General features: G+C 41.8%; 2 protein-coding genes and 1 long non-coding RNA gene across 4 annotated transcripts; 1 reads left to right on the forward strand and 2 right to left on the reverse strand.

Moving 5' to 3' along the window:
* Positions 1 to 89: 89 nt before the first annotated feature.
* On the forward strand, positions 90 to 19,539 carry LOC122180221. Its single transcript, XR_006178952.1, has 3 exons — positions 90 to 173; positions 14,871 to 14,928; positions 19,475 to 19,539. It is a non-coding gene; the product is annotated as an uncharacterized LOC122180221 (long non-coding RNA).
* Positions 411 to 12,772, reverse strand: LAP3 (leucine aminopeptidase 3). Of its 2 annotated transcripts, XR_006178951.1 has the most exons (14): positions 12,643 to 12,772; positions 12,280 to 12,395; positions 11,940 to 11,994; positions 11,040 to 11,145; positions 10,309 to 10,468; positions 9,118 to 9,282; positions 8,009 to 8,167; positions 7,004 to 7,128; positions 5,114 to 5,202; positions 3,935 to 4,037; positions 1,830 to 1,909; positions 1,001 to 1,113; positions 636 to 897; positions 411 to 533 (listed from the first exon to the last, which is right to left on the reverse strand). XR_006178951.1 is itself a non-coding variant. In XM_042871756.1 (13 exons), exons 1-13 carry the CDS (start codon positions 12,763 to 12,765, stop codon positions 699 to 701), a joined length of 1,593 nt encoding a protein of 530 aa, XP_042727690.1. In that variant the 5' UTR covers positions 12,766 to 12,772; the 3' UTR covers positions 411 to 698. The 2 variants fall into 2 exon arrangements, 1 of the variants encoding a protein (XP_042727690.1); XM_042871756.1 differs by having other exon boundaries at positions 411 to 897.
* Positions 17,739 to 20,959, reverse strand: CLRN2 (clarin 2). The gene is made up of 3 exons (XM_042871757.1): positions 20,707 to 20,959; positions 18,430 to 18,609; positions 17,739 to 18,004 (listed from the first exon to the last, which is right to left on the reverse strand). The coding sequence occupies exons 1-3, from the start codon at positions 20,957 to 20,959 to the stop codon at positions 17,739 to 17,741; spliced, it is 699 nt and encodes a 232-aa protein (XP_042727691.1).
* Between the last annotated feature and the right edge of the window lie 604 nt (positions 20,960 to 21,563).

Consider the following 21,563-nt stretch of genomic DNA (forward strand, 5'->3'; position numbering starts at 1 on the left):
GCGCACGGCTGCTGGCTGCGGACCGCGCGTGCGCGCCGAGGCCGACGGCGGAGGCGGGCGGCTCCTCAGGGGCGTTCCTCGGACCCAGGCGGAGACGGGAGAAAGCGAAGGCGGCAGGCGGGCCTGCACGGCGGGAGTCCGCGCCCCCATCCCTGCCTTCCCCAGGTCCACAGGTAAGCGGAGGGTTTTTCGCCACTTTTCGCGTTTGAGTTTTGGTTTCCTCCCTGACGGCACCTCCCCCGTTCTCGAAACCAAAACCGCTATCCTACATCACGCCCAGTCTGCGTGACGCACCGCTGGTTCTGCAAGCATTGCCACAGCTCACAGGAGCACAACCACAGGTGAGGGCACCCCCAACACGCACAGCTCCACTTCCCCCTCCCCCCCCATCAGTTCTCTCTTAATCAAAACACACTGTGCAAGATTTATTGTTTACAAGAACTGTGCTTGCTTCATACATACAGTATTTCCCATGGTCACAGTCTGGTATTAAATACCTCAGGTAGGTCCAGCAGCGTATTTTTACTTTAAAGCTGTATAACAGAGGAAGAAAAGTCTCACAAGTGAGATGTTCTTGATTTATAAAATGTGCAGTTCATCACTTCTGTGAAAGTATGTCTGGGGCCCTCACTTACCCAGACTGCATTTTTTTTTCCTTAAGGCAGAGCGGATGATTTTAGAATGAACGTTTAAGCATTTTATTTGGGACTGTGACTGTCTTGGCTTAACCGAGCCGCAAACTCCACGAGCGTCCTGGTGGGGCGCCCAGCCATGCCCTTCCGCAGGTATGGCACCTCGTCCTTGTTGGCCATCACACCAGCAATGTCCAGGTGAGCCCAGTGAGGGGCCGTCACAAACTCCTTCAGGAAGGCAGCAGCCGTGCACGCTCCTCCAGCTCTGCAGGAAGCAGAAAGAGGGATCGTTTCTAAAGCAACACCGCCAGCCCAAGCGCTGGGCTGCAGGCTGCGAGGACAGGGTGCGAGAGATGGTGCAGCGTTACCTGCTGTACTTCCCAATGTTACTCAGGTCTGCGAGAGGGCAGTCTGTTACTTGTTTTGTGTAATGTTCAAAAAGAGGCATTCTCCACACTCGGTCTCCTGTCACGATGCTGGCCTGAAAAAGAAAAGGTGACACTGGGCAAAGTTCACTGCTCATTTTTGTGTGAGTGGGTTGCTGTTTTTTTCCTCTCCCTCCTGTTTTTAAACTGCATTTATAAGCACCAGCATTGTGCATTTTTATCCTTTTCTAACTTTGACCACTCTGTAAAATTTTCTATGGTCCAAAATAATGTCAGCTATTTGGAAATACACTGCAAACAAAACTGAATCCTATTTTGGTGGTGGTAATCAAAAAGCAAAATATAAAGAATACTTCTCTCCCCTATTAACATATTTTCCTGGTAATATACATTTTCACAGATCCTTCCCTTCAGAGACTCCCCATGTCCATCACACCTCAGGCACTTGCAAGGTGTGAATGTCTCTTTTGGTCTGGCTTTTAACAATACCAATTACCTTTTTAACAAAATCTAATCACTGTCAATAATCCAGAGCTTCTACACGTGCAGTATGTTGTCAAAGGGTGCCAACACCACTCAAAATCACGATGCATGCTTTGTGCTGTGTGATATAAATCCAGGAGGCAGCAATTAAGGGTCTTAATTATGTATTTTTCAATTAAATACAATACTAACACATTCCTACGAGATTTCAAATACAGTAACAATTAGATTTGTATCAGGTAAGACTTTCTTTAAAGAAAGTCACTAATTTTTTAGTAACAGCAGCTATTAACAAAATTATCATTTGATAATAATGCTGATGGCCTACCTCATAAAGGTGATTCCAAAGCCAAGATGAATTTGTGAACACTCCAGTTGCAGCAGACCCCAATGCAACATCCATGGCACCTATAGAAAGACAGCTTGAAATTTATACAACGAGTGCAAAGGTGGACTTTGCAGTTACATTAGTTAGACTTTGGAGTTATTACCCTGCGTACAGACTCCTCACAGTACTTCCTTTTCTAATTCTCACTACCAACGATTTCTGAAGTCCACAAGACCTACAGATTTTAGTGCACTTTCCCTCATTAAAAAAAAAAAAAAAAAAAATTAAAGTTGCTTAAAGGCTAAACTAATAGGACAAGAATTGATGAAAATTACATTCCAGATCTCATGAAATTTGACTGTTTTCAGCTTAATAGTAATATACCTAATCTAATGCATTCAGCAATAAGTCTTTTCTCAAAATAAAATTAAAAAAAAAAAACAAAAAACCACACCACTAAATGTTTACAATTTCTACATAGAAAATCAGACTTTTTCAAGTTTATGAACTCATCCAATTTTCTATCTGGTACTTTTCCTTCTGTGAACTTCACCCACAGCGGTTGTTGCACAGCATACACAAATTTAATTTAAATGACAGTAATCACATCAAAATAATAAACCACGCCTAAAGCAGAGAGATCGCATACACAGTTACTTTTTGGTTGTCACAGGTCTGCTTCTCTAACGCTGATGCTATTTCAGGCACTCAATCCCAGGGAGATTTAAAAAGCAAAATACTCAGTGTCAGAAATTTCTGCAGGAGCTGTCCTCCTTCCTGCCTGCTGCCAAAGGATCCCAAACAATACGCAGCCTGCAGTGGGAGAAGCCCATTTCTCCTATCATGGAAATACTTTTACACAAGTCAACCATCTTAAAATCAACATTGCTTCTCTCTATAAACATTTTCCAAACATTTGAACATGTTAAGCTTGAGGAACATGATTTAAAGCAGAGAGAGGTGATTATTTTTTCTCAGCTTGTTTATTAAGCAAAACAGTGGACTCTTATTTGATCTGTTCTTCCATATTTGCTCACATTTCAGCAACAATCTGTCATACCTGAAGTGACTGTAGCTATGATAGGTTGTTGCTGCAGTTCATGAGATGCATACACAGTGCTAATTTTTACGTTTAAAATTATAACTCCATTCGCATATAATTATTGAGAAGAAACAGAACATTTTATGTTTGCGACTATGCAAAACGCACATGAAATAAGAGATGTTTTAGGGGGAAGTTCTTTACAGAGAGAGTGGTGAGGTGCTGGAACAGGCTGCCCAGAGAGGCTGTGGATGCCCCGTCCCTGGAGGTGTTCAAGGCCAGGTTGGATGGGGCCCTGGGCAGCCTGGTCTAGTATAAAATGGGGAGGTTGGTGGCCCTGCATGTGGCAGGGGGGTTGGAGCTTCATGATCCTTGAAATCCCTTCCAACCCTGGCCATTCTGTGATGTTTCACTGAAGTGACTTCTTGAGAAGATGGTATTGATTCTCCTATTAGGTAGGATCATGGAGATTGAGATAGCTCAGGTAATGGAAGAAGTGGTGCTGCGTAGGTCAGAACGCAGGCACCCAGGAGGCTGTTCACAAAGAAGCTGTTTTGGCTTCAGCATGGCTAGTGCCAGAACTAGCAAAGTTTTCCACAGCTTCACCAGTATCTCTGCACCACATAGCCATCTCTGGGGGTTGAATGTGCTTAGGCAAGATGTTGAGTGACATAATTGCCTGCAATCTACTATTAAGCTCAGCCAGAAACAGAAGCATGGGAAAACTTTGTGCAGAAACATTCAAGTCTGCCTAAGTCCTCCTGGACTTACCCTTTCCAGCTCAGCTGGGCCAGGCCCAACTTCATCTACATTGCTTACTGTGCTCCATGCATGCCAATACCCCCAGTCTTGGAGACATGCTGCAGCTGTACAAGTTGTTAGAACAGAATTTGTGCAAGCTCTTGTCCTGCAGCATGCCAAGTCATCTCACCTGCTTTCAGCTTCAGGCTGTCTTTGTATGCATAGTACAACAAATTCACAGACCATTTAATATGAGAATATTTAATATGAGAATAACAAGAAGTTGGCTTCCAAAATGAAGCAGGGAAGGGTGACTGCTTACCTGTTAATGTTGCAGCATTCACAATAGCCCTTGCATTAAAATTGTGGGCATAACAGAGAGCATCAGCTAATAGCAGTCTTCCTTCTGCATCTGTGTTATCAACCTCCAGGTGGAAAAAAAAAATCAATAAAAAGAGATTAACTACTGAAAACACCCCATTAACCGACTTATTTTTCACACATTCTCTTAAACAGCTGTCAGATTGTGACTACAGTGTCACAAGCCCAAGGAAATTAATCAAAATTTACTCAGAGAAATATGGCTCATAGAAACTGTGAAGGAGAGGGATCCACAAGAATGCACAGATGTGTGCCAGGAAGTGCTTCCTTGTGAAACTGCTTTGTCTTTGAATCTTGAAACTTTTTTTCCTCTAAAGAAGAAAATAAAATCAGTAGCCCATGCATCTTTCTCCTTTCAGAGAAAGCTTATAATGAAATCTGCAAGATCAATTGCATGCGCTCTGACCCACTAGCTATTTCTTCTAGAGTTCTCCTTGCAGGAGGAATATGCATGCAGTCTTCTCCCTCCAAGCTGAATGCCACCAAACTCAGTACTGCAGAGAGAACCTCAAGGTCAAAACTTGAATCACAGAAATCCAGACAGAAATATTGAGTAAACCATCTTCTTCTGTACAAAGTCAGCAGTCTACTGCACAGTAACTTTCTGCACCATTTAATATATTGAATTAGTATAGCTTGGATTAAATATGAAATAATAGTATGGCAGTGTGCTTTCAATTGACAGATCTTATGATGTTCTGCTTGTACAGAGCAGCTGACATGGTAAAGACCTTAATTATATCAACAGGGAACTAGTACACTTACATCTTACTCCAGACAGCAGGTGACTGTCCTCAAAGGTGTGCCAGAAGCAAGTTGTGTTTCTCATTCTGAGAGCCCATGTTTATAAGCATTGTTGCAGCCTCTTGAGCTGACAATATTTTCTGGCATGTTCATTGTTACCATACTTTCCAGTTTTTATTAGGGATTTGTAGAATATGTCTAACCTCTTCAAATATGTTTAAATATGTTTGAAAAAAGCCTGTGATTGCAATTCCTAATTAATAACATACATTTGTAAATAACTTACATTTGCATTGCATATCCTCTGACTACAGTCATGCAACCGATTGAACCAATTCACTCAGAGTACTCAAAAATCCAAGTTTCATAGGCATACCTGGATTGTTTTTCCATTCTTGGCTCTAACGACATCCCCAGGCTTGTTTGCCTTACCACTGGGCATGTTTTCACAGAGGGGTGCCAAACCTCAGAGAGAAAAAAAAAGTGCATTACTAGAATCTTTCTCAAAAGAGATTAAAAAAAGTAGTTAGGAAACAAACAACAAACTTAATAAAGCAGTAGGATTTTCACCTTGAATTGCTCAATATCTGCATTTTCCTGGTCACTGAAAGTCACATGGTCTGATTTTCAATCAGTGGGATTTCTCTGCATGTTGCACCAGAGCTTTTTTTCCCCTACACCATTTTACCACTAGGATTTACTTCCACTTCATATACTCAGGCAAGCAAAAGCAGAAGAGCTTTAAAATTCACCGAAGCTTCTGTCAAGAGGTACTACCTTATCTCTTCCATATATGAAGAACTAGTAACATATAAAGGGAGTTATTTCTTTCTGAACATCAGACTTCTGAACTCTGAGCTGTTCAAGCTCTCCTCGTTGTGTAATGTCAAAAGGGGTCCAAGGAATCGCCATAGAATGCCAACCATAAGAGCAAACACGAGCTCTCAGTAGATGTGAAAACAGTGAATGGGACAGTGAGATGAAAGACAGCCCCCATTCCCAGGGAGAACCTCCTCCTGTGTCCTGCCCAAAGCATGAAGCATTGAGAGAACTGCAAACTGCTGCTATTCACTGGAGTTAAGTACACAGATTTCTGCTCCGCGGATTTTTGCTTACTACTTCCCTTGGGATACTTGTAAGCATGAATCTTGTGAGGATGTGTGCTTCGCTGCCCTCTACTGGTTGAAGCACGTCAGCAACTAAAATATTACCTGGAAGCTACAGTTTTCAAACGTAAAACTTAACCTAGAACGGACTACATCTCATCAGGGAATGGTTTTTCTAACAATTCCTGAATCAACTGATTTAATTCTAACTGTACAGCATTTCTGCAGAAGCAATAACCACTGTTCATAACTACAAACTAGTATCAGAAAGCTTATTCTGTTGTTTTAAAATTTCTGCTGAGACATGCTCCGAAGGAAAAAGCTGATGCACCATCCTCCTCAGCTTTGGCAAACAGAGGTAGCTCAGCTAACTCCTTTTCATTTCTAATGGCTTTTATAGGTATCCAAATTCCTTCTTGTAACAAAGCATCAGGACAAAACCCACTAAAAACAGGTTTATTAACAACCAAGTCACAGAATCATAGGATGGCCTGGGTTGAAAAGGACCATAGTGGTCATTGAGTTTCAACCCCCTGCTCTGTGCAGGGTCACCAACCACCAGAGCAGGCTGCCCAGAGCCACATCCAGCCTGGCCTTGAATGCCTCCAGGGATGCAGCATCCACAACCTCCTTGGGCAACCTGTTCCAGTGCATCACCACCCTGTGTGTGAAAAAATTCCTCCTAATGTCTGACCTAAACCTCTCCTGTCTCAGTTTAAAACCATTCCCCCTTTTCCTATCACTACCCACCCTCATAAACAGCCATTCCCCCTCCTGTTTACATGCTCCCTTCGAGTACTGGAAGGCTGCAGTGACATCTCCCCAGAGCCTTCCCTTCTCCAAGCTAAACAAGCTCAGTTCCCTCAACCTTTCTTCACAGGAGAGGTGCCCCTGTCCCTCTTCTAAGTTCTAAAAATCATGCCTTAATTTTTATTTTTTTTTTTTAATTCTGCCTTGCATTATTCATGCAAAGGTAAGGATTTTTGATAAGCAAGTGAAAACAGAAGAGAGGCTGAGGTAGGGAATGAGAGAAGCAGGCCTGTAAGAGCCTGTGACATTTCTGTAAGGCAGTGTCTTAAAAGTTATCACTGCTGATATAGAAAATGACTTTGTCTACAGAGAATCTTGTAGAGTGAAAGCTTTCAGATTCTCACACTTACCAATTATGTTAAGAGGCAGATTTAAAGCTGCTGCTGTCACAATGGCTGAACACACCGTTGCAGCCCCTCCCATATCTGCTCTCATCGCATCCATACCCGATGATGGCTTCAGTGAAATGCCACCACTGAAATAACAGAATAAATGTTATCCAGCTTGGAGATGTTAGACGTTACATACATTAGTAAACACAAGCACTCTGTCCATCACTGTGTTTTAGCATGGGGAAAAAAAAAAAAAATAAAAATAAAAATAAAAAATCAGTAAATACTAGACTGTGGTTTCTTCTTACAACACCCAAGTAGACTGGTTTTCAGCTAAAATACACCTAAATTACTTCCTCTGCACCATAAGAATTCAGGTAATCTGCAGTGGACTAACAAACCAGTTCTCATGCACTCTGCAGTCTTCATAATAGAGTACAAAAGAAGAATAGTAGATTTGGTAAAGTCAAGCATATGGAAGGAGAACAGACTGATAAATTCTTCAGTATGTGTAACTGCTTTTTCTGTCCCACATGAGAACCTGCTGCAAAGAACCAACTGTTTCTACTTGGCTTAAATGTGATCTACGTGTCCAGGGGCAGACTGCAATGTGAAGTATGTGAATTCTTCATCCCACGGTTTACTCAGATTAAAAAAAGACAAAAAGTTTTGTTTCTTTCCCCTGGATTTCATTTTCCCTCACAAGCCAAAAGCACATCAGTTTTACACTGTTCAGTCACTGAAGCTTGTTTTATTCCTGGGAAATGCAGCATAATCTGCTACATAGAGTGGGTTCACTGGAACAGCATTGAAAGATGTGCTGGGAAAAGAAAAAGCATCTTTGCATTCAACAGAACTAGTAGGAAGGTACAAGCAAGGCTTCACCTCTGTGTTTTACAGGATTACAGTTTGAAGTGCACATCTCTTGTCTGAGTTACGCACAGTCCATCTGAGCTCCACCCTTTAATAACTAAAGCATAGTTTCTCCTTGTCCCCAAACCATTAGAATATCACCATACGTACCTGTCAAACGTAACTCCTTTTCCTACAAATACCAAGGGAGAGTCATTTGCATTAGCACCTCCTGAATAGTGAATCTCCAGAAAGATGGGAGGTTCAGCTGAACCCTTGGCTACACTCAGGAATGCTCCCATCTGCTGTGTTGCTATCCAAGACTCTGGCCTGGAACAGAAATATATATATTTTTTTTTTAATGGGATGCTGACCAAGGAGCTTTTGTTTCTTTTTGACAGACTATGATTCTCGAAGGCTTGTGCACAATTAATTCAATTTTAGTTACACTGGAAACCATCATTTAAATCCCACTGTTATTCCTTTTGTGAAACAGAAAAGTCCTGCCTCAAAGTTACTGTTTGGTTTTTTATTTTCAAAGAAGACCAGATCTGTACTTTCTGCATGAGAAACGTTATATTTCAACTTGCCTATCAGGCTGTGTCTTTGAAGACACACGAAGTAACAGTGTTGCATCCCCTTCCTTTTTTGCTTTCTCCCATCAGAACAGATACTATGTGTACAGTTGATTTCCCTCAGTATTTTCCCTTTCACCAGAACACCCTCCAGCGCTTATTAATGCAACCAGCCATTTCTGCTGAAGGCCAGTAACTAGAAATTCAGGGACAAGAAGCATTAGCTGTGCAAATTCAATTGCAAAGGCTTTTAGGGCCCTATCTCAACGTTTTAAAAACCAAAAAGCAAACAAACAAAAAAAAGCAATAAAGGATATTTAATTACCACATCCAAATAAACAAGAAAAAGAAAGGTATATATAACTATTGGGAACAAAAGAGGTGTAAAAAGGATCTGGTATCTGTAATTTATTCACTGATTCTTCACCAGGCTTCCTCCTTCACAGCCCTTGTGTCAATTAAGCAGATAACTGACAGCATGACTAATTGGCAGTTAATCATTTTGCTGTGTCACAGTATCTGCTTACTCTGCTCACCTAATTCTGAGAGCAGCCTGCAGTCTGGGCACCTTTAGGCCTTTTCAACAAAGACTTCACGTGCTTTTGTTATTTGAGATAGCAGAATGAAAATGAGAGCATGCTACTAATTTCAGTAACATGGAAGGTTTTTTTTACTCAATAGAAAAGCAGTGTCAAGGGATTTTACCTTATATGGACCTTCACATTGCTAGCAAAATTTCCAAGCTTCTGTTCAATATATTCAGCAAATTTGATTGGAGTTATATAATTAGCTGGAGCCTCCATAAGGTACCGAGCGAGATTCTGACCCTCCGCATAGATAACACCTTTCTGCCAGGCTTCACTTCCAGCACTAAAGAGACAAAACAGTGTGTAACGATCATGATCATCAACCTTTAAAAAAAGATGTCAGCGTTCATTTGTTCTCTCCTTCTTGAAAGTACATCAGCATTAATTTAAGGCAATTAAGAATGTTCCATTACCATGACTATGAGGAATTCTGGGCGAGATCCATGGTGTATCTAGTCTAGTTCTCATCTCTGCTTCAAGTGCTTCACAGAAAGCTAGAAGAATCCTAGAGCAGGCAGGGGTGAAACTGCCTAATACATTTGGTCTTTTCCTAATCCTTACTATTCTGGAATTAAATCCTTAAACGTAAGGTTTATATGCCTTCCAAAATTTGTAATCATGTTATGAAAGTTTTCATTTACCACATAAAGCCTTCAATTCTGTTTTTCACATTGCTGAAGTACGGTTGCATGATAAGAGTAGAATTTGGATCTCATCTCACATTGCACTCAAGAATTTCACTAGCAAAAGACAGAGCTGACTGCATAGGAAATGGGAATGTCTGCTTTCTCCTCTCAAGCAACAGTGAGATCTACTTAGAAGCCAAGCTTTTCTCCTTGCATTTTATTCTGTGAATGCAAATATAACAAGTGAACTATGCAAAACGTATCTGTGGTCTGGTCTCAGTCAGCATTTCCTGATTATCAAAAGGATTTATTCATTTACAGAGTTTGGGATAACTCTGCTCCACAATTTTGGTATGCAATACCAGTGCAAATCCTTTTACATCAGAACCATGTTTCAAGTAATTTTTGCTTTTATTTTTATCCTTGCCCTTCTTTTATATGAAGCAGAATTTATTTACCCTTAGCCTCAGAACATGGCATACTAACAAAATGTATGGAACAAACACCACTAATATACCTGGAGTGTAAAATAATTAAGGAAATTCAAAGGATTAGGAGGAGATAAGAGAGAGATTGCTGCTGGGCCTGTTCTTTCAGTTTCATTTTTCTCATGAACAAGCATACATAATTTAAGAAATAGACAAATGGATAAATATACAAGCAACTTTTCCTTTTGCCATCACCTTCCATGAAGCTGAGGAGTAACTACAGGTTTCTTTTTTTGCTTCAGCTCATTGTATTCATGCAATCCAAGGACAGCACCTTCTGCTGCTGCTTGAGCATCTCCACAAGGGTCCACTTCAACACAGGGGATTTCCAGGTCTTGGATCTGTCTACAACCAACTGAAAAATACAGTACAGGATGAGTAGGTCATATTGCACAGAAAAGCAAAACAGGTGTCTGATACGATCTATGTAACACCTCAAGGAAAAAAGTTTACTTATGATACCTAAGTTCATAAATAAATTAACTGAAATGAACATGTAGTAAAACAATTTTAAATGCTGATTACCACGTATTGACAAATCGCGATGAAAAATGTAACTTGATAAATTCCAACAATTGGGCCCTAAACTTCTGATTCCTTTAAGCTTGGCCCATATCAAAGAAAGTCTCCATTATTCTGGAGTGTTATGGACTATGAGTATAGGTATCAGATATTTGCTGTGATTTAGTTTTTGCTTAGGCTCTGTAACTGTTCTTTTCTCACAAAATAGTTTATCCACGCTTTTATGAACAGTATAACATGGCAGCTAGTGAGACAGTCTGGTCTAGCTCTTGGGACAGAGAGCAGTCATATGCGTGCGACTGACCTCTTGTCTCAGCTCATAACTTACGTGGTTATGATGGAATATGCGGCACCATTAAAAGACTTCTCTAGATGAAAGGCTTAAGAAAATTAGAAAAGTTAACCTGCAACAGCTGCACGGATATTTTCTTTGTCTTCATTCCAGTTTTCTTGGTCATTTATTCCAGCATTCTTCTTACCCAAACCAACTACAACCACGCTTGGAAAGTCCTACACAAAGTCAACACACAAATGGATTCCTCATTGTTACAGCCACAGCACAGGGTTGTTACAAAGACTACACTTCCCAAATCAAGCCAAACGGCATTAAAATACATTCTCTTTGTTACAGATTTTCTTCTTAAAAAGTGTGGTAACGCTGTCTTCCACTCTCAGTCATTTGCCACAGGGATCCAAACAGTTGGGCACTGTTTACACTTAATTGTTGTAGCAGATATGGCTTTATGCTCACCATACAGCAAAAGATACTTCTACGAGAAAGTCTAAAAGTCTTAAAAACAAATCCAGCTTTTGCTGCAGAACAGAGGCCCGATGTGAGCTGCCTAAGTGCAACCATTTTAGCTCAGTAGTACATTCAATCTAAAAAAGTCTCTTCAAAGCCTAAGCCTTGGGACCTTCCAGGGGTCTTCCACGAATACATGACAGCCTTTTAGCTGGGTACATCACTCGTCTGTTGTGCACATGGTAACTTACAGGTGACAGGCAATAATTCCTACAACCTGATTTGTTTAAAATCTGTACATAGCCCTAACATGCGATGCAATTACTCACACGGGGACACCTAGCGGCTGCCTAGCAGCACTCCGGCAAGTCACAAATCGTATTCGTTAGCTCCGTGCAAAGGCATTAGATGTGCTGGGACCTCTCAAATGGCACCAAAAGCACACCTTGAAGCGGGTGATATGTCATATCTGTGATGCACACCAATGAACCAAGCTTAAAGTAAGCCATAAGGGCAAATCTCACACATCAGAAATACACATATGAAAACGCACTGCCCGTACCTGATGCAAACCATGGAATATGCGTGCTTTGCCTTTCTTCAGAGGGGCACCGCATCTAGAACACAAGAAGCTTCTTCCAGTGAACAGGTCCGTACGGTAACAAAGTTAAGCTGCTGCGTTCAACCCACAGCCACACAGCGCCGCACACTGCGCCGGCTCATCCCGACAAAGAGCAGCCCCCACAGATAGTTCGCATCTCTTCCCCAGGAGCTTCCCTCCAAGCCGCGCGGCCTGCGAAGGGTTACGTGTTTAAACGCTAACAAGGACCAAGCACACCGCCCCGCTCTTGCGGGCGTTTACAGGCGCTTCCACCTCCCCCAGCGCGGCACGCAGCACTCACGCGGCCAGCAGCTCGCGCAGCCTCCCGGACACGCGGCCGTCGAACGCGTCCCCCGCCGCGCTGAGCTGGGCGCCGCCGCCCTCCCGCTCGCTCGCGTAGGCTCCCAGCAGCAGGGCCTGCGGAAGAGCACGCGTTAGTGCTGGCAAGAGATTGGGACGGACGCTGTAGTGCAGAGCGACGCCGGTCGAGCAGGATGAACCGCCACAGATACAGCGTAATAAAGGAACGACCGCTTTGCGTCCCTACTAACGAAAATACTTCCGATTTGTAATTTACAAGCACACAGAGCTTTTCCTTCTCGGGCCCCCAAACGTGGATCTCAGCCAGGATCCCCGAGCAGCGCGGCTCTCTCTCGCCCCTCACCTTCCCGCCCGCCCCCTGGCTGTAGCCCCGCGGCAGGGCACTCCGCTGCGAGCAGCTGCACGCCAAGGGCAGAACCCGGGCCAGGCGGCACGCGTCCGCCCGCCGCACCCACGGCAGCAGCATGGCACGCAGCCCCGCGCGGCGGGCCGACGGCTGATCCCGGCGCACCGCGCGTCTCATCAGCCCGCGCCGAGCGGGGCCGGGCCGGAGGGCGGGGAGCGGGAGGCGGGGCTCTGAGAGCGAGCTTTGCTGCGAGGCCGGGACCGCGCGGGGACGTTAGGCCACGACGAGCAGGGTTGCTTGTATTAGAAGGCTGCGTGCTCAGGCTGGGCGTAAACCGGCGATGTGCCCTTGTAGCCCAGAAAGCCAACCGTATCCTGGGCTGCATAAAAAGAATTGTGGCCAGCGAGGCGAGGAAGGCGATACTGTCCCAATACTCTGTGCTGCTGAGACATCACCTGCAGTGCTGCATCTAGGTTGGAGTTCTCAGTACAAGAGAGACATGGAGTTGTTGGTGTGCATCCAGAGGGCCACAGAAATGGTCCAAGGGCTGGAACACCTCTCCTATGAGGACAGGCTGAGAGCTGGGGCTGTTCAGCCTGGAGAACAGGAGGCTCCAGGGAGACCTGAATGCAACCTTTCAATATCTGAAGGGGTTCTGTAAGAAAGGACAGATTCTTTAGCACGGTCTGTTGTGATAGAGCAAATGGTTGCAAACTAAAAGAGGCGAGATTTAGGTTGGATATAAGGAAGAAGTTTGTTATGATGAGGGTGGTGAGGCACTGGCACAGGTCACCCAGAGAGCTGGTCCTGCGCCATCCCTACACATACACCAGGTTGGGATGGACAGGGCTCTGAGCAACCTGATGCAGCTGCAGGTGTCCCTGTTCAGTGCGGGGCACTTGGATTAGATGGCCTGTAAGGTTCCCTTCCAATTCAGATGATTCTGTGATGACATCTCAGCATGAGTTTATTAGGTTCTGAGAGAAAGCAGCTATAATCCCTGAATTAAACAACAACAAAATGCAACCCCAATCCTACCCCCCACCCAAAAACAACGAGCTGCACAGATAAAAAAAAAAAAAAAGTGGTTATGTCAGAAAAATTCAGCTAGAAGTAGATGTATGTTTATCTAGCAAAATCACCACATGGAAAGTGTTGGGGTTTGCTGATATGCAGTATCATTGGTAAGTGAGAGCCTTAGTAAGGCAATGTCACTCAGAAAATAACTGATGGAAATTGCGTCCATTTTTAATGTTAAATCAGAACAGTAATAAAGAATCAAAGCAGGAGTTAGTTGTTATCTTTGTTTATTTTGGAGAGGTTCTTATAAACAAACAATAGTTTCTTTGTTCTTTGAGGAATGGCCCCTTAGCTTCCCTACCACCTTCATGGAGCATCTCCATACTCTGCAGGGATATGAATGTTTTCAGAGCATTTGAAGTAGTCTTTAATTGTATGGAAGAACAGGATTTGATGTGTTACCTCTTTGGAGTTCTGGACGAATACTTCACAAATGGCAGATAACCTCATAAATTTACCCACTTGGGGTTTCAAATCTTCCAGAGTAAAAAGTCCCCCCAAAGAAGCCTTCATTTCCACATGTTGAGTATGCATGTGATTAGGGACATCTCTATTTGAAGTGTAGCTAATAGGTGTTGCTGATGTAAATCATTCTTTATATATCAAGTTCCAGCTTTTCTGAAACTGTTTTAGGATGTAAAAGGGAAAGCAGTGGTAACACTGGCTGTTGCTAATCTTAAGGAGTGCTTTGTAATTATACAGCTTAACTATGTGTGATTGCATTTAACCATTTTTTTCCCCAACAGGGAACAAAAGGGCAAACATTCTATGTATTTTCCCATCAGTATGTCTCAGCTGTTCTTAACTGTGACAACCTGTGCAGCTGAAATGTTAATTTAGCCTTGTTTATGTTCAATTCAGTTTGATTCATGCAAAGTAATACTTCTGTTCACTCTAAGAGAACTGAAAATACTGTTTTCTCACCAGCAGTAATTGGACGGTAATGCTATTTCATCATTCAGCTCAGGCAGCTGTAACATCCCACAGTAAGATTCAGAAATATTTCATAGATGTGGTGTCAGACATCTTTTGGACTATTACTGCACAGCATGCTCCACTGTTGAGTAGATTCAAAACAAGATTCAAAAGCTGGTCAACACAGCTGTCCTTTTCTTACACAGCGCTCTCTCTTGGTTCTTTCACAGCTACTGCAACCTGCTAAGGAGTCCAGTTCAACAGTCCAGCAATCTTGCCATTATCCAAGTAAGTAGTCCCATGGCTCTTATTCAGTAACAGTTTAAATGATAACTGTTGAGGAACCCTTGGGGCATTAGATATTCCACTGGCAATAAGAAAAATGTCTGGGAGTACATACACACTCCTACTACTGAAAAGCATTGCCAAAGTTATCTTTCAGCACAGTGCACCTCTTAATCTGCTTCCTTTTCACTTCCTAGAGAGAATTACATTTAGTAGAGGCTAAGTTACAGGTTACAATATAATTATTTTTGTATAACAACTACTTCTGAATTATATGTGCATGGAACGTTTACAAATAACAAGTATTTCATTTTCTGTTTGCTCAGTTATCTGTCAGTTCAAGATCTTGCATTTCAGAGCCAATCTGAATTTTCTGGGGGGGGGGGGAAGGTGGTGGTACCACAGAAGCACTGTGCAGTTAGCACCAAAGGCACCATCACAGAAGGGGTTAACCTGCTGCCTCCCCATGAACAGGGTATGGCACCATCCTCCTGCAGTTGTGACTTACTGTAGAGCTGGATGAAAACACCACTGAAATGAGAACACTGAAGTATGTGGTATAAATTAGGAATCTTTTTTTTTTTCTACTTTATCGGGTCCTCTTTATGCTAGAATTATAGGAAGTGCTTCAGACTTACCAAAACTTTGAAACTGCCTATTTATTTATTTATTGTGCTCCTAAAAAAAAGGATGGCTAACACTGCAGTGAAGAGATTATAAATACCTGTTGCAACAGCAGGTGCACAAAGTTCTCTCATAATCCTGCTGACCTTGTAGGGCCAAAACCAGAGATGGTATAGCACACAGTAACAGAGAGACTGCTTAGTACAGCTATAGATTGACTTTGGCTTATGACATTTCCTTTGAAGCTGTGATATTGCCTTTCCAAATGCCTGCTAGTCATGCTGAGTATGTGCTGAAGATTAATTGAATCGTTTTAATTTCTTACCTCCCACAGAACATGCACATAAACTGCTGCAGCATTCAGTGGCTTGAGTCTGCTGTGTACACTAGCAAAACGTATTTTATAAAAACACCAACTGAAAGTAGAATTTTCTTCATAAGACAGCTTTTTCATTGGTCTTTAGATGTAAACATAGTAAAAAGAGGGAGGACAGTAAGTATCTGGGTCAGAGATGTTAAACTCATTGACTTAAGCTGAGTTATCTTCATTTAAATATCTACATAAGCAGCTTAGTCAGCAAAAATGTTCAGTATCAGCTTATTCTGGTAACTTGCTTTACTGAGGGTTCTGCACAATTCAGTGATGAAACTAGTTATTTGGGTACATAAAACACAGTGTTAGGCACTACTGAAAATGACCCTTACAATACTATTTTTGTGAAGAGTTGTTTTCAAATGAAAAAATAATTTGTTTTTTTTTAATATCTTGAGATGTTTTAAAAACACTTTGAATCCTACAAACGTCACTATTTTTTACAAAGAACTTGTCACAAGAGTGGAGTCACACAACTGACTACAAAATAATTCATTGACATTAACTTAGATAATATCTTCTTTCATTCATTCAAAGAAATTCATAAGTTATCTGTAGTTCCTATTGCTAAAAAGGTAGTATATGTTCACTACAGTAATTAAAGGGGGAAAAAGGACATGTTTAATGGTATGTTCTTTTCAGAGAAATATTAATTATTTGTGGTGCAAGAGCTGCTTATATGCTTGTCAGAACTAGGGTACTTCCCGGTGCCTTCCATCCACGTAACCATTTTTATTCATTTTTGTCCTCTTTCATCATATATTTATTTTGCTTGATTTCAGACAGAAGCGGGTTGAAGACCACTAACGTTACACTTTTCAGATTATCTAAAAGCACTGTTACTTAGATTCTATTTACTTTACTTCCTGAACTTGCATTGAAACCTTCATCATGCAGCTAGTCGTTTATTCGTAGCCTACCAGCATCCCATAAACTTTACTCTTCTCACTTCTTTACATTGTGGAGTTTGATGAAATCTCTATTTTTAAACACTATCACACAGTCTTAGCCTGTGCTCCCCCCTAAGTTTAGCCCCACAGATAGTGAGGTCTCCTTCTTCAAATCAGTTTACCATCATCAAATATGTCCTTGATGGCTCTCTTAAATATTTCCAGATAATTCTGAGAAGGCAATTGCAAACATCCAGTCTTTTTGTTCTGTAATTATCCTATGTTTTCAAAGGTTTATGCTTGAACATGGATCCAAGTTGAAGGAGGGAAGATTTAGGTTGGATGTTAGGAGGAAGTTCTTTACTAGGAGAGTGGTTAGGCCCTGGAACGGGCTGCCCAGGGAGGTTGTGGATGCCCTGTCCTTGGACGTGTTTAAGGCCAGGTTGGACGGGGTCCTGGGCAACCTGATCTGAATGTGTATGTTTGGTGGCCCTGCTAGGCAGGGGGGTTGGAACTACATGATCCTTGAGGTCCCTTCCAACCCGGGTGATTCTGTGATTCTGTGTGATTCTGTGAACGTATTTTCTTTCTAAACAAAAGAAGACATTTGGTTTAGGTGAAATTACTCTTCACCTTATTTTTCTAAAGTATTTAAAATGTAAGTTTTATCAAAACTGTCAGCAGCATATATTGCACATACAGCTCATTTTTGACAATAATGTTTGTAGCATTTGTTCATCCTACTTTCCCATGTGTGCTAATTGCTGGTGCTGTAGACTGACCTTAAAAAAATACTGCAGAATTGCACACCAGGCATCTTTACTCACGTCTAAACCAAAACTCTCCATCCAAGCCAGAAGCAGAAAAGCCAAGAAGCCATTTCTGAATGCCAGTTCTCTTCACCAAAGAAATCTTACGTAGATTTATTAGTACATGATATCTTCAGCTGTAACATTTGCCTCTTCTGTTTTAGTCTTAATTTTAGGGAAATTGATACAACTAATGGGTATTAGCAGCAAATTCACTGCATGTGCCGTGGCGCTCGCCACACAAATCCAAAAGCAATCTTCAAACTGTTCTTCTAAGATAACAAATTGAAAGACATTTTCCCGAAAATTGGCAATCCTTTCTGTGAGACGGTGAAGTTTTACAGCTGCCATAAAGCCAGTGACTGCAAGAGCTACGAATCCACCTGCAACAAAACAAAAGAAGCATTCACCATTGCTGTCAAAACGTTTTGGTTGTGCTTCAGAGAGACTTAGTAAATACAAAAGTGAGCAAAATGAGGTAGACTTGGGCATGGCTTAAACATCTTCAAAGTGCTTAGCCTTTATTGTTTGGCCAAGCATTATACCAGTGTTTGCAACAAAGTCCCTTTATCAGTGATTGCAAAGACCAACATTTGCAGCTCCTGTAATAAGCTGACTAGGTACAATAAGCTGAAATGCCATCTGACACATCTGTTTCGGTAGATGAGAGTTAACTGCAACTTCATTTTATTCACAAATATTTAAGTCAAGGAGATATTTAGTAAAGCAAGTGGAGTTTTGCTGTTAACATTTTTATTTTTTTTTTAACAAATGTGACCTGATGAAAAATACTGGTAAATTATTTTACCTGCAAGGAAATTCCAAAGGCATATTCCTGTCGGACCCTTAATAGCACGGTAAGGAACTTTTATTGCGTTAAGGATGCAGAATCCAAAACTGACCAGACAAAAGGAAATGGCCACACAAAGGAACATTATTATCATCACATGCAGGCCTGTATTCAGTTTCTTCACCATATGTGGGAAAACTGGCAAGAAAAAAATAATCTATTCAGCGTGTAATTTTTCTTGACAACAATAAAAACAGCACACTATGCTCATACAACAAACTCAAATTATACCTAAACAAGGCTATTTTTAAAGAAGGGTGGTTACCCTAACCATAGTTCATTATGCTTTATTTCTCACTGTTCAGACAAACAGGATATATTCTGCCACAGGAAAAATCCTTCACAGAGGACCTGTGAGTAGGGATTCAGGGTTAAGTACTGTTTTATTTAACTTGTTTAGTTAATGTTTAAATAACCTTCATTTTTTGCTCCAAACTCCTCTTTTCCAGTCTCCCATTTCTGTCCCATGCTTTTAATTTCATCCCTTAGAAGTCCAGAAGTCCCAGTTTCCTTATCCAGTTCTTTGCTGCCTGAAAAAGTGTTGCTCCTGCCTAATTTATTTTTTCATGTGATTCTTCTTTCTCTCTCTTCCTACGGGCTCCAGTGAAATCTACTCTGAATTTCCTAATTCCACAGGTTTCAGATTCCAAATTCCCTTCTTGGTTTCACAACATAATTCTGTGATTCTGTGAAATAAGAAGCCAGAAACTGGCTTACTTTCTCACAGGAAAAAAACCTGGCAGTAAAAAAGCAAAGTATTTAGCTTTATTATAAACCAGCATCAGGGTAGTTGTAAGGATTCTTTTGCTTCTCTTCCAAATCCATGAGCAGTAAGCCTGGTTTAATAAAGAAGAAAGAATCTTCAGGAAGAACATTGCCGTGAGGGCTGCTGACACATTCCAGCTGTGGCTGCCATGCACACAGACAAATGTCTGCTTCCCCAGCTCGTTCCCAGGGCTCGATTCAGATGTCAAAACATCTCACACTAATTTATGTGCCTTAGGACTTCCAGAAAAACCACATGGGTCTCATAAAGATGACGCAGTGCGAATGGAAACACCCCCGGGAGGAGGTGAGTCTAACAGCTCTGTAGGACTACCACGATTTTGATGCCAGTGCTGCAAAGTTTTCAACCTTTATAGAGCTATTAAAGTATTTAAAAGGGAAAATCTCTTGCACATTTGTTTTCCTAGCCACATAGCTGTGTCCACTGCAGTTAATGACCCAATTTTATAGTTCTAACTGGGAAAATTCTTATTAGCATAAGTGAGAGCTTTGTTTGTCCGAGAAGGATAGGATCACATCCTCCAGATATGTATCAATACACTCCATAGTGATGGTGGAATGCTAGGCCTTCCTCTCAGCTTACACTGTAATTAATCAGGAAGTATACTAATGAGTACAGAAAGTTGGAGAAAGATTGAAAAGGGTATTGGCTACCTTTTTTTTTTTTATCATTTTGTGTTACTGCTGCAGATAGAGAGACAGAAATGGGACTGTATTTCTGTATGTCTTGCAAAGAAACAGCAGCTAAGCACAGCAAGAACAACTTTGCCCTGCTTTCCTACTTGCCAGTCGCTTTGGTTACTGAAATGTGACTAATCCACATTCAGCAATGATGTTTTGTCTTCAGAGTTACCAGAAAAGAAGTTACAAACTTCTAAAACATGTTAACAAAGTTAGGAGGATCTGCAATGGAAAATGTCTGCATTGGGACAGATGGAGAAATGCATTAGCGTGGACAGCTAAATACATCTCCACTTCTTAAAAGGAAAAAAATACCACAGGCACACAAAGAAAGTGAGGAGCTCAACAAAGAAGGAAACATTAGAGAAGGCACAGAAATACTAAAGAGCAACACTCATCAGAGGAAAGCTTCAGTTAAGGGGATAGTGTGACTTACAGGGTCACCTTGAATGTACTTCCTTCTATAGCTCAGCCTGGAACACAAGCAGTAACTTTCACTCACTTTTCAAGACTAAAGGGAAGCCCTCAATTGAGCCCTAGGGGTTTTGTTTCTTGATTCCAGGATTATGGAACATAACCAGAGAAAAAAAACTAGCGTGAAATGGTAGAGGGTTTACATACCCACCCAAATCCCAAACCATACAGAACACAAGAAAGCCAGTTTAATAATAATGAATTGCATGCTGCAAGCTCTGCAAACAAAACTGAGTGCCTTTAGAGTTGAACTATAGACATCCAAGTTAGGGATTCAACTACAACTGCACTTACCTGAGAATTTGGAGCGTCGCCCGCCCAGCCCACACTGACGTATTTTGCCGCCTCGAAAGAGTCCATAGTAAATTTCTCCAATGAACTTGACCAGCTCTGGATCTGTGGCATTGACTAATTCAGCTCCTGTTTTGCACAGGATCTTCCCGGTCATCCACTTCGGGGTCCCCATTGCAACAACAATCAAGATAAAAGATGCAAAACTTATTGCAGAAGCCAAGGCAAATAAAGTCTTTTTAAAACAGCCAGGCATCCTAGTGGTCTCAGGGAGTCATCGCCAAGGCCTCTCTGCAGCAATTAAGCACATTCCCAATTTTTTCTGATGCTCCAAAATCCACAACTGAACAGCAGGTATTTTGAAATACATTTCATTATATTTTGAAGCTCCAGAAATTAAACTGCACGGTTAAAAATCAAGTCAAAAAATACATCTTGCTACGACAGCATCCTGAGATGGTTGCAAACATCGGCTTCATTACCCTGCAGCGCCGCGGTGCTTCTTTCTGCCGAAAGTAATCTTATATCTATTGCAAAGCTAATGTTTCACCAGAGGTTTAATTGTCTTGCTCAAATGACATTGAGATCTATACCATAACCACATGGGAAGAAAATGAGGACTAGAATTGTATTTATTTAAGATTATTAAAAGCATAATTAGCTACAAAGCACTACAAGCATGGAAATCGACAGCAGAGTTTTGCTAACGTCTCTGCTGCATGCTCCTCCTGGTGCTTACTCTGTGCCAGCCTAAATGTCACTGCTGCCAGAGCTCACGGGACTGCTAATGTGGCAGAGCACAGGTCTGATGAGGAGCAGCTGAGGGAGCTGGGATTGTTCCCCCTGGAGAAGGGGAGGCT

The sequence above is a fragment of the Lagopus leucura genome, unplaced genomic scaffold (assembly GCF_019238085.1).
Source record: "Lagopus leucura isolate 7727_CA_CO unplaced genomic scaffold, USGS_WTPT01 Super-Scaffold_100004, whole genome shotgun sequence".
Lineage (NCBI taxonomy): Eukaryota > Metazoa > Chordata > Aves > Galliformes > Phasianidae > Lagopus > Lagopus leucura.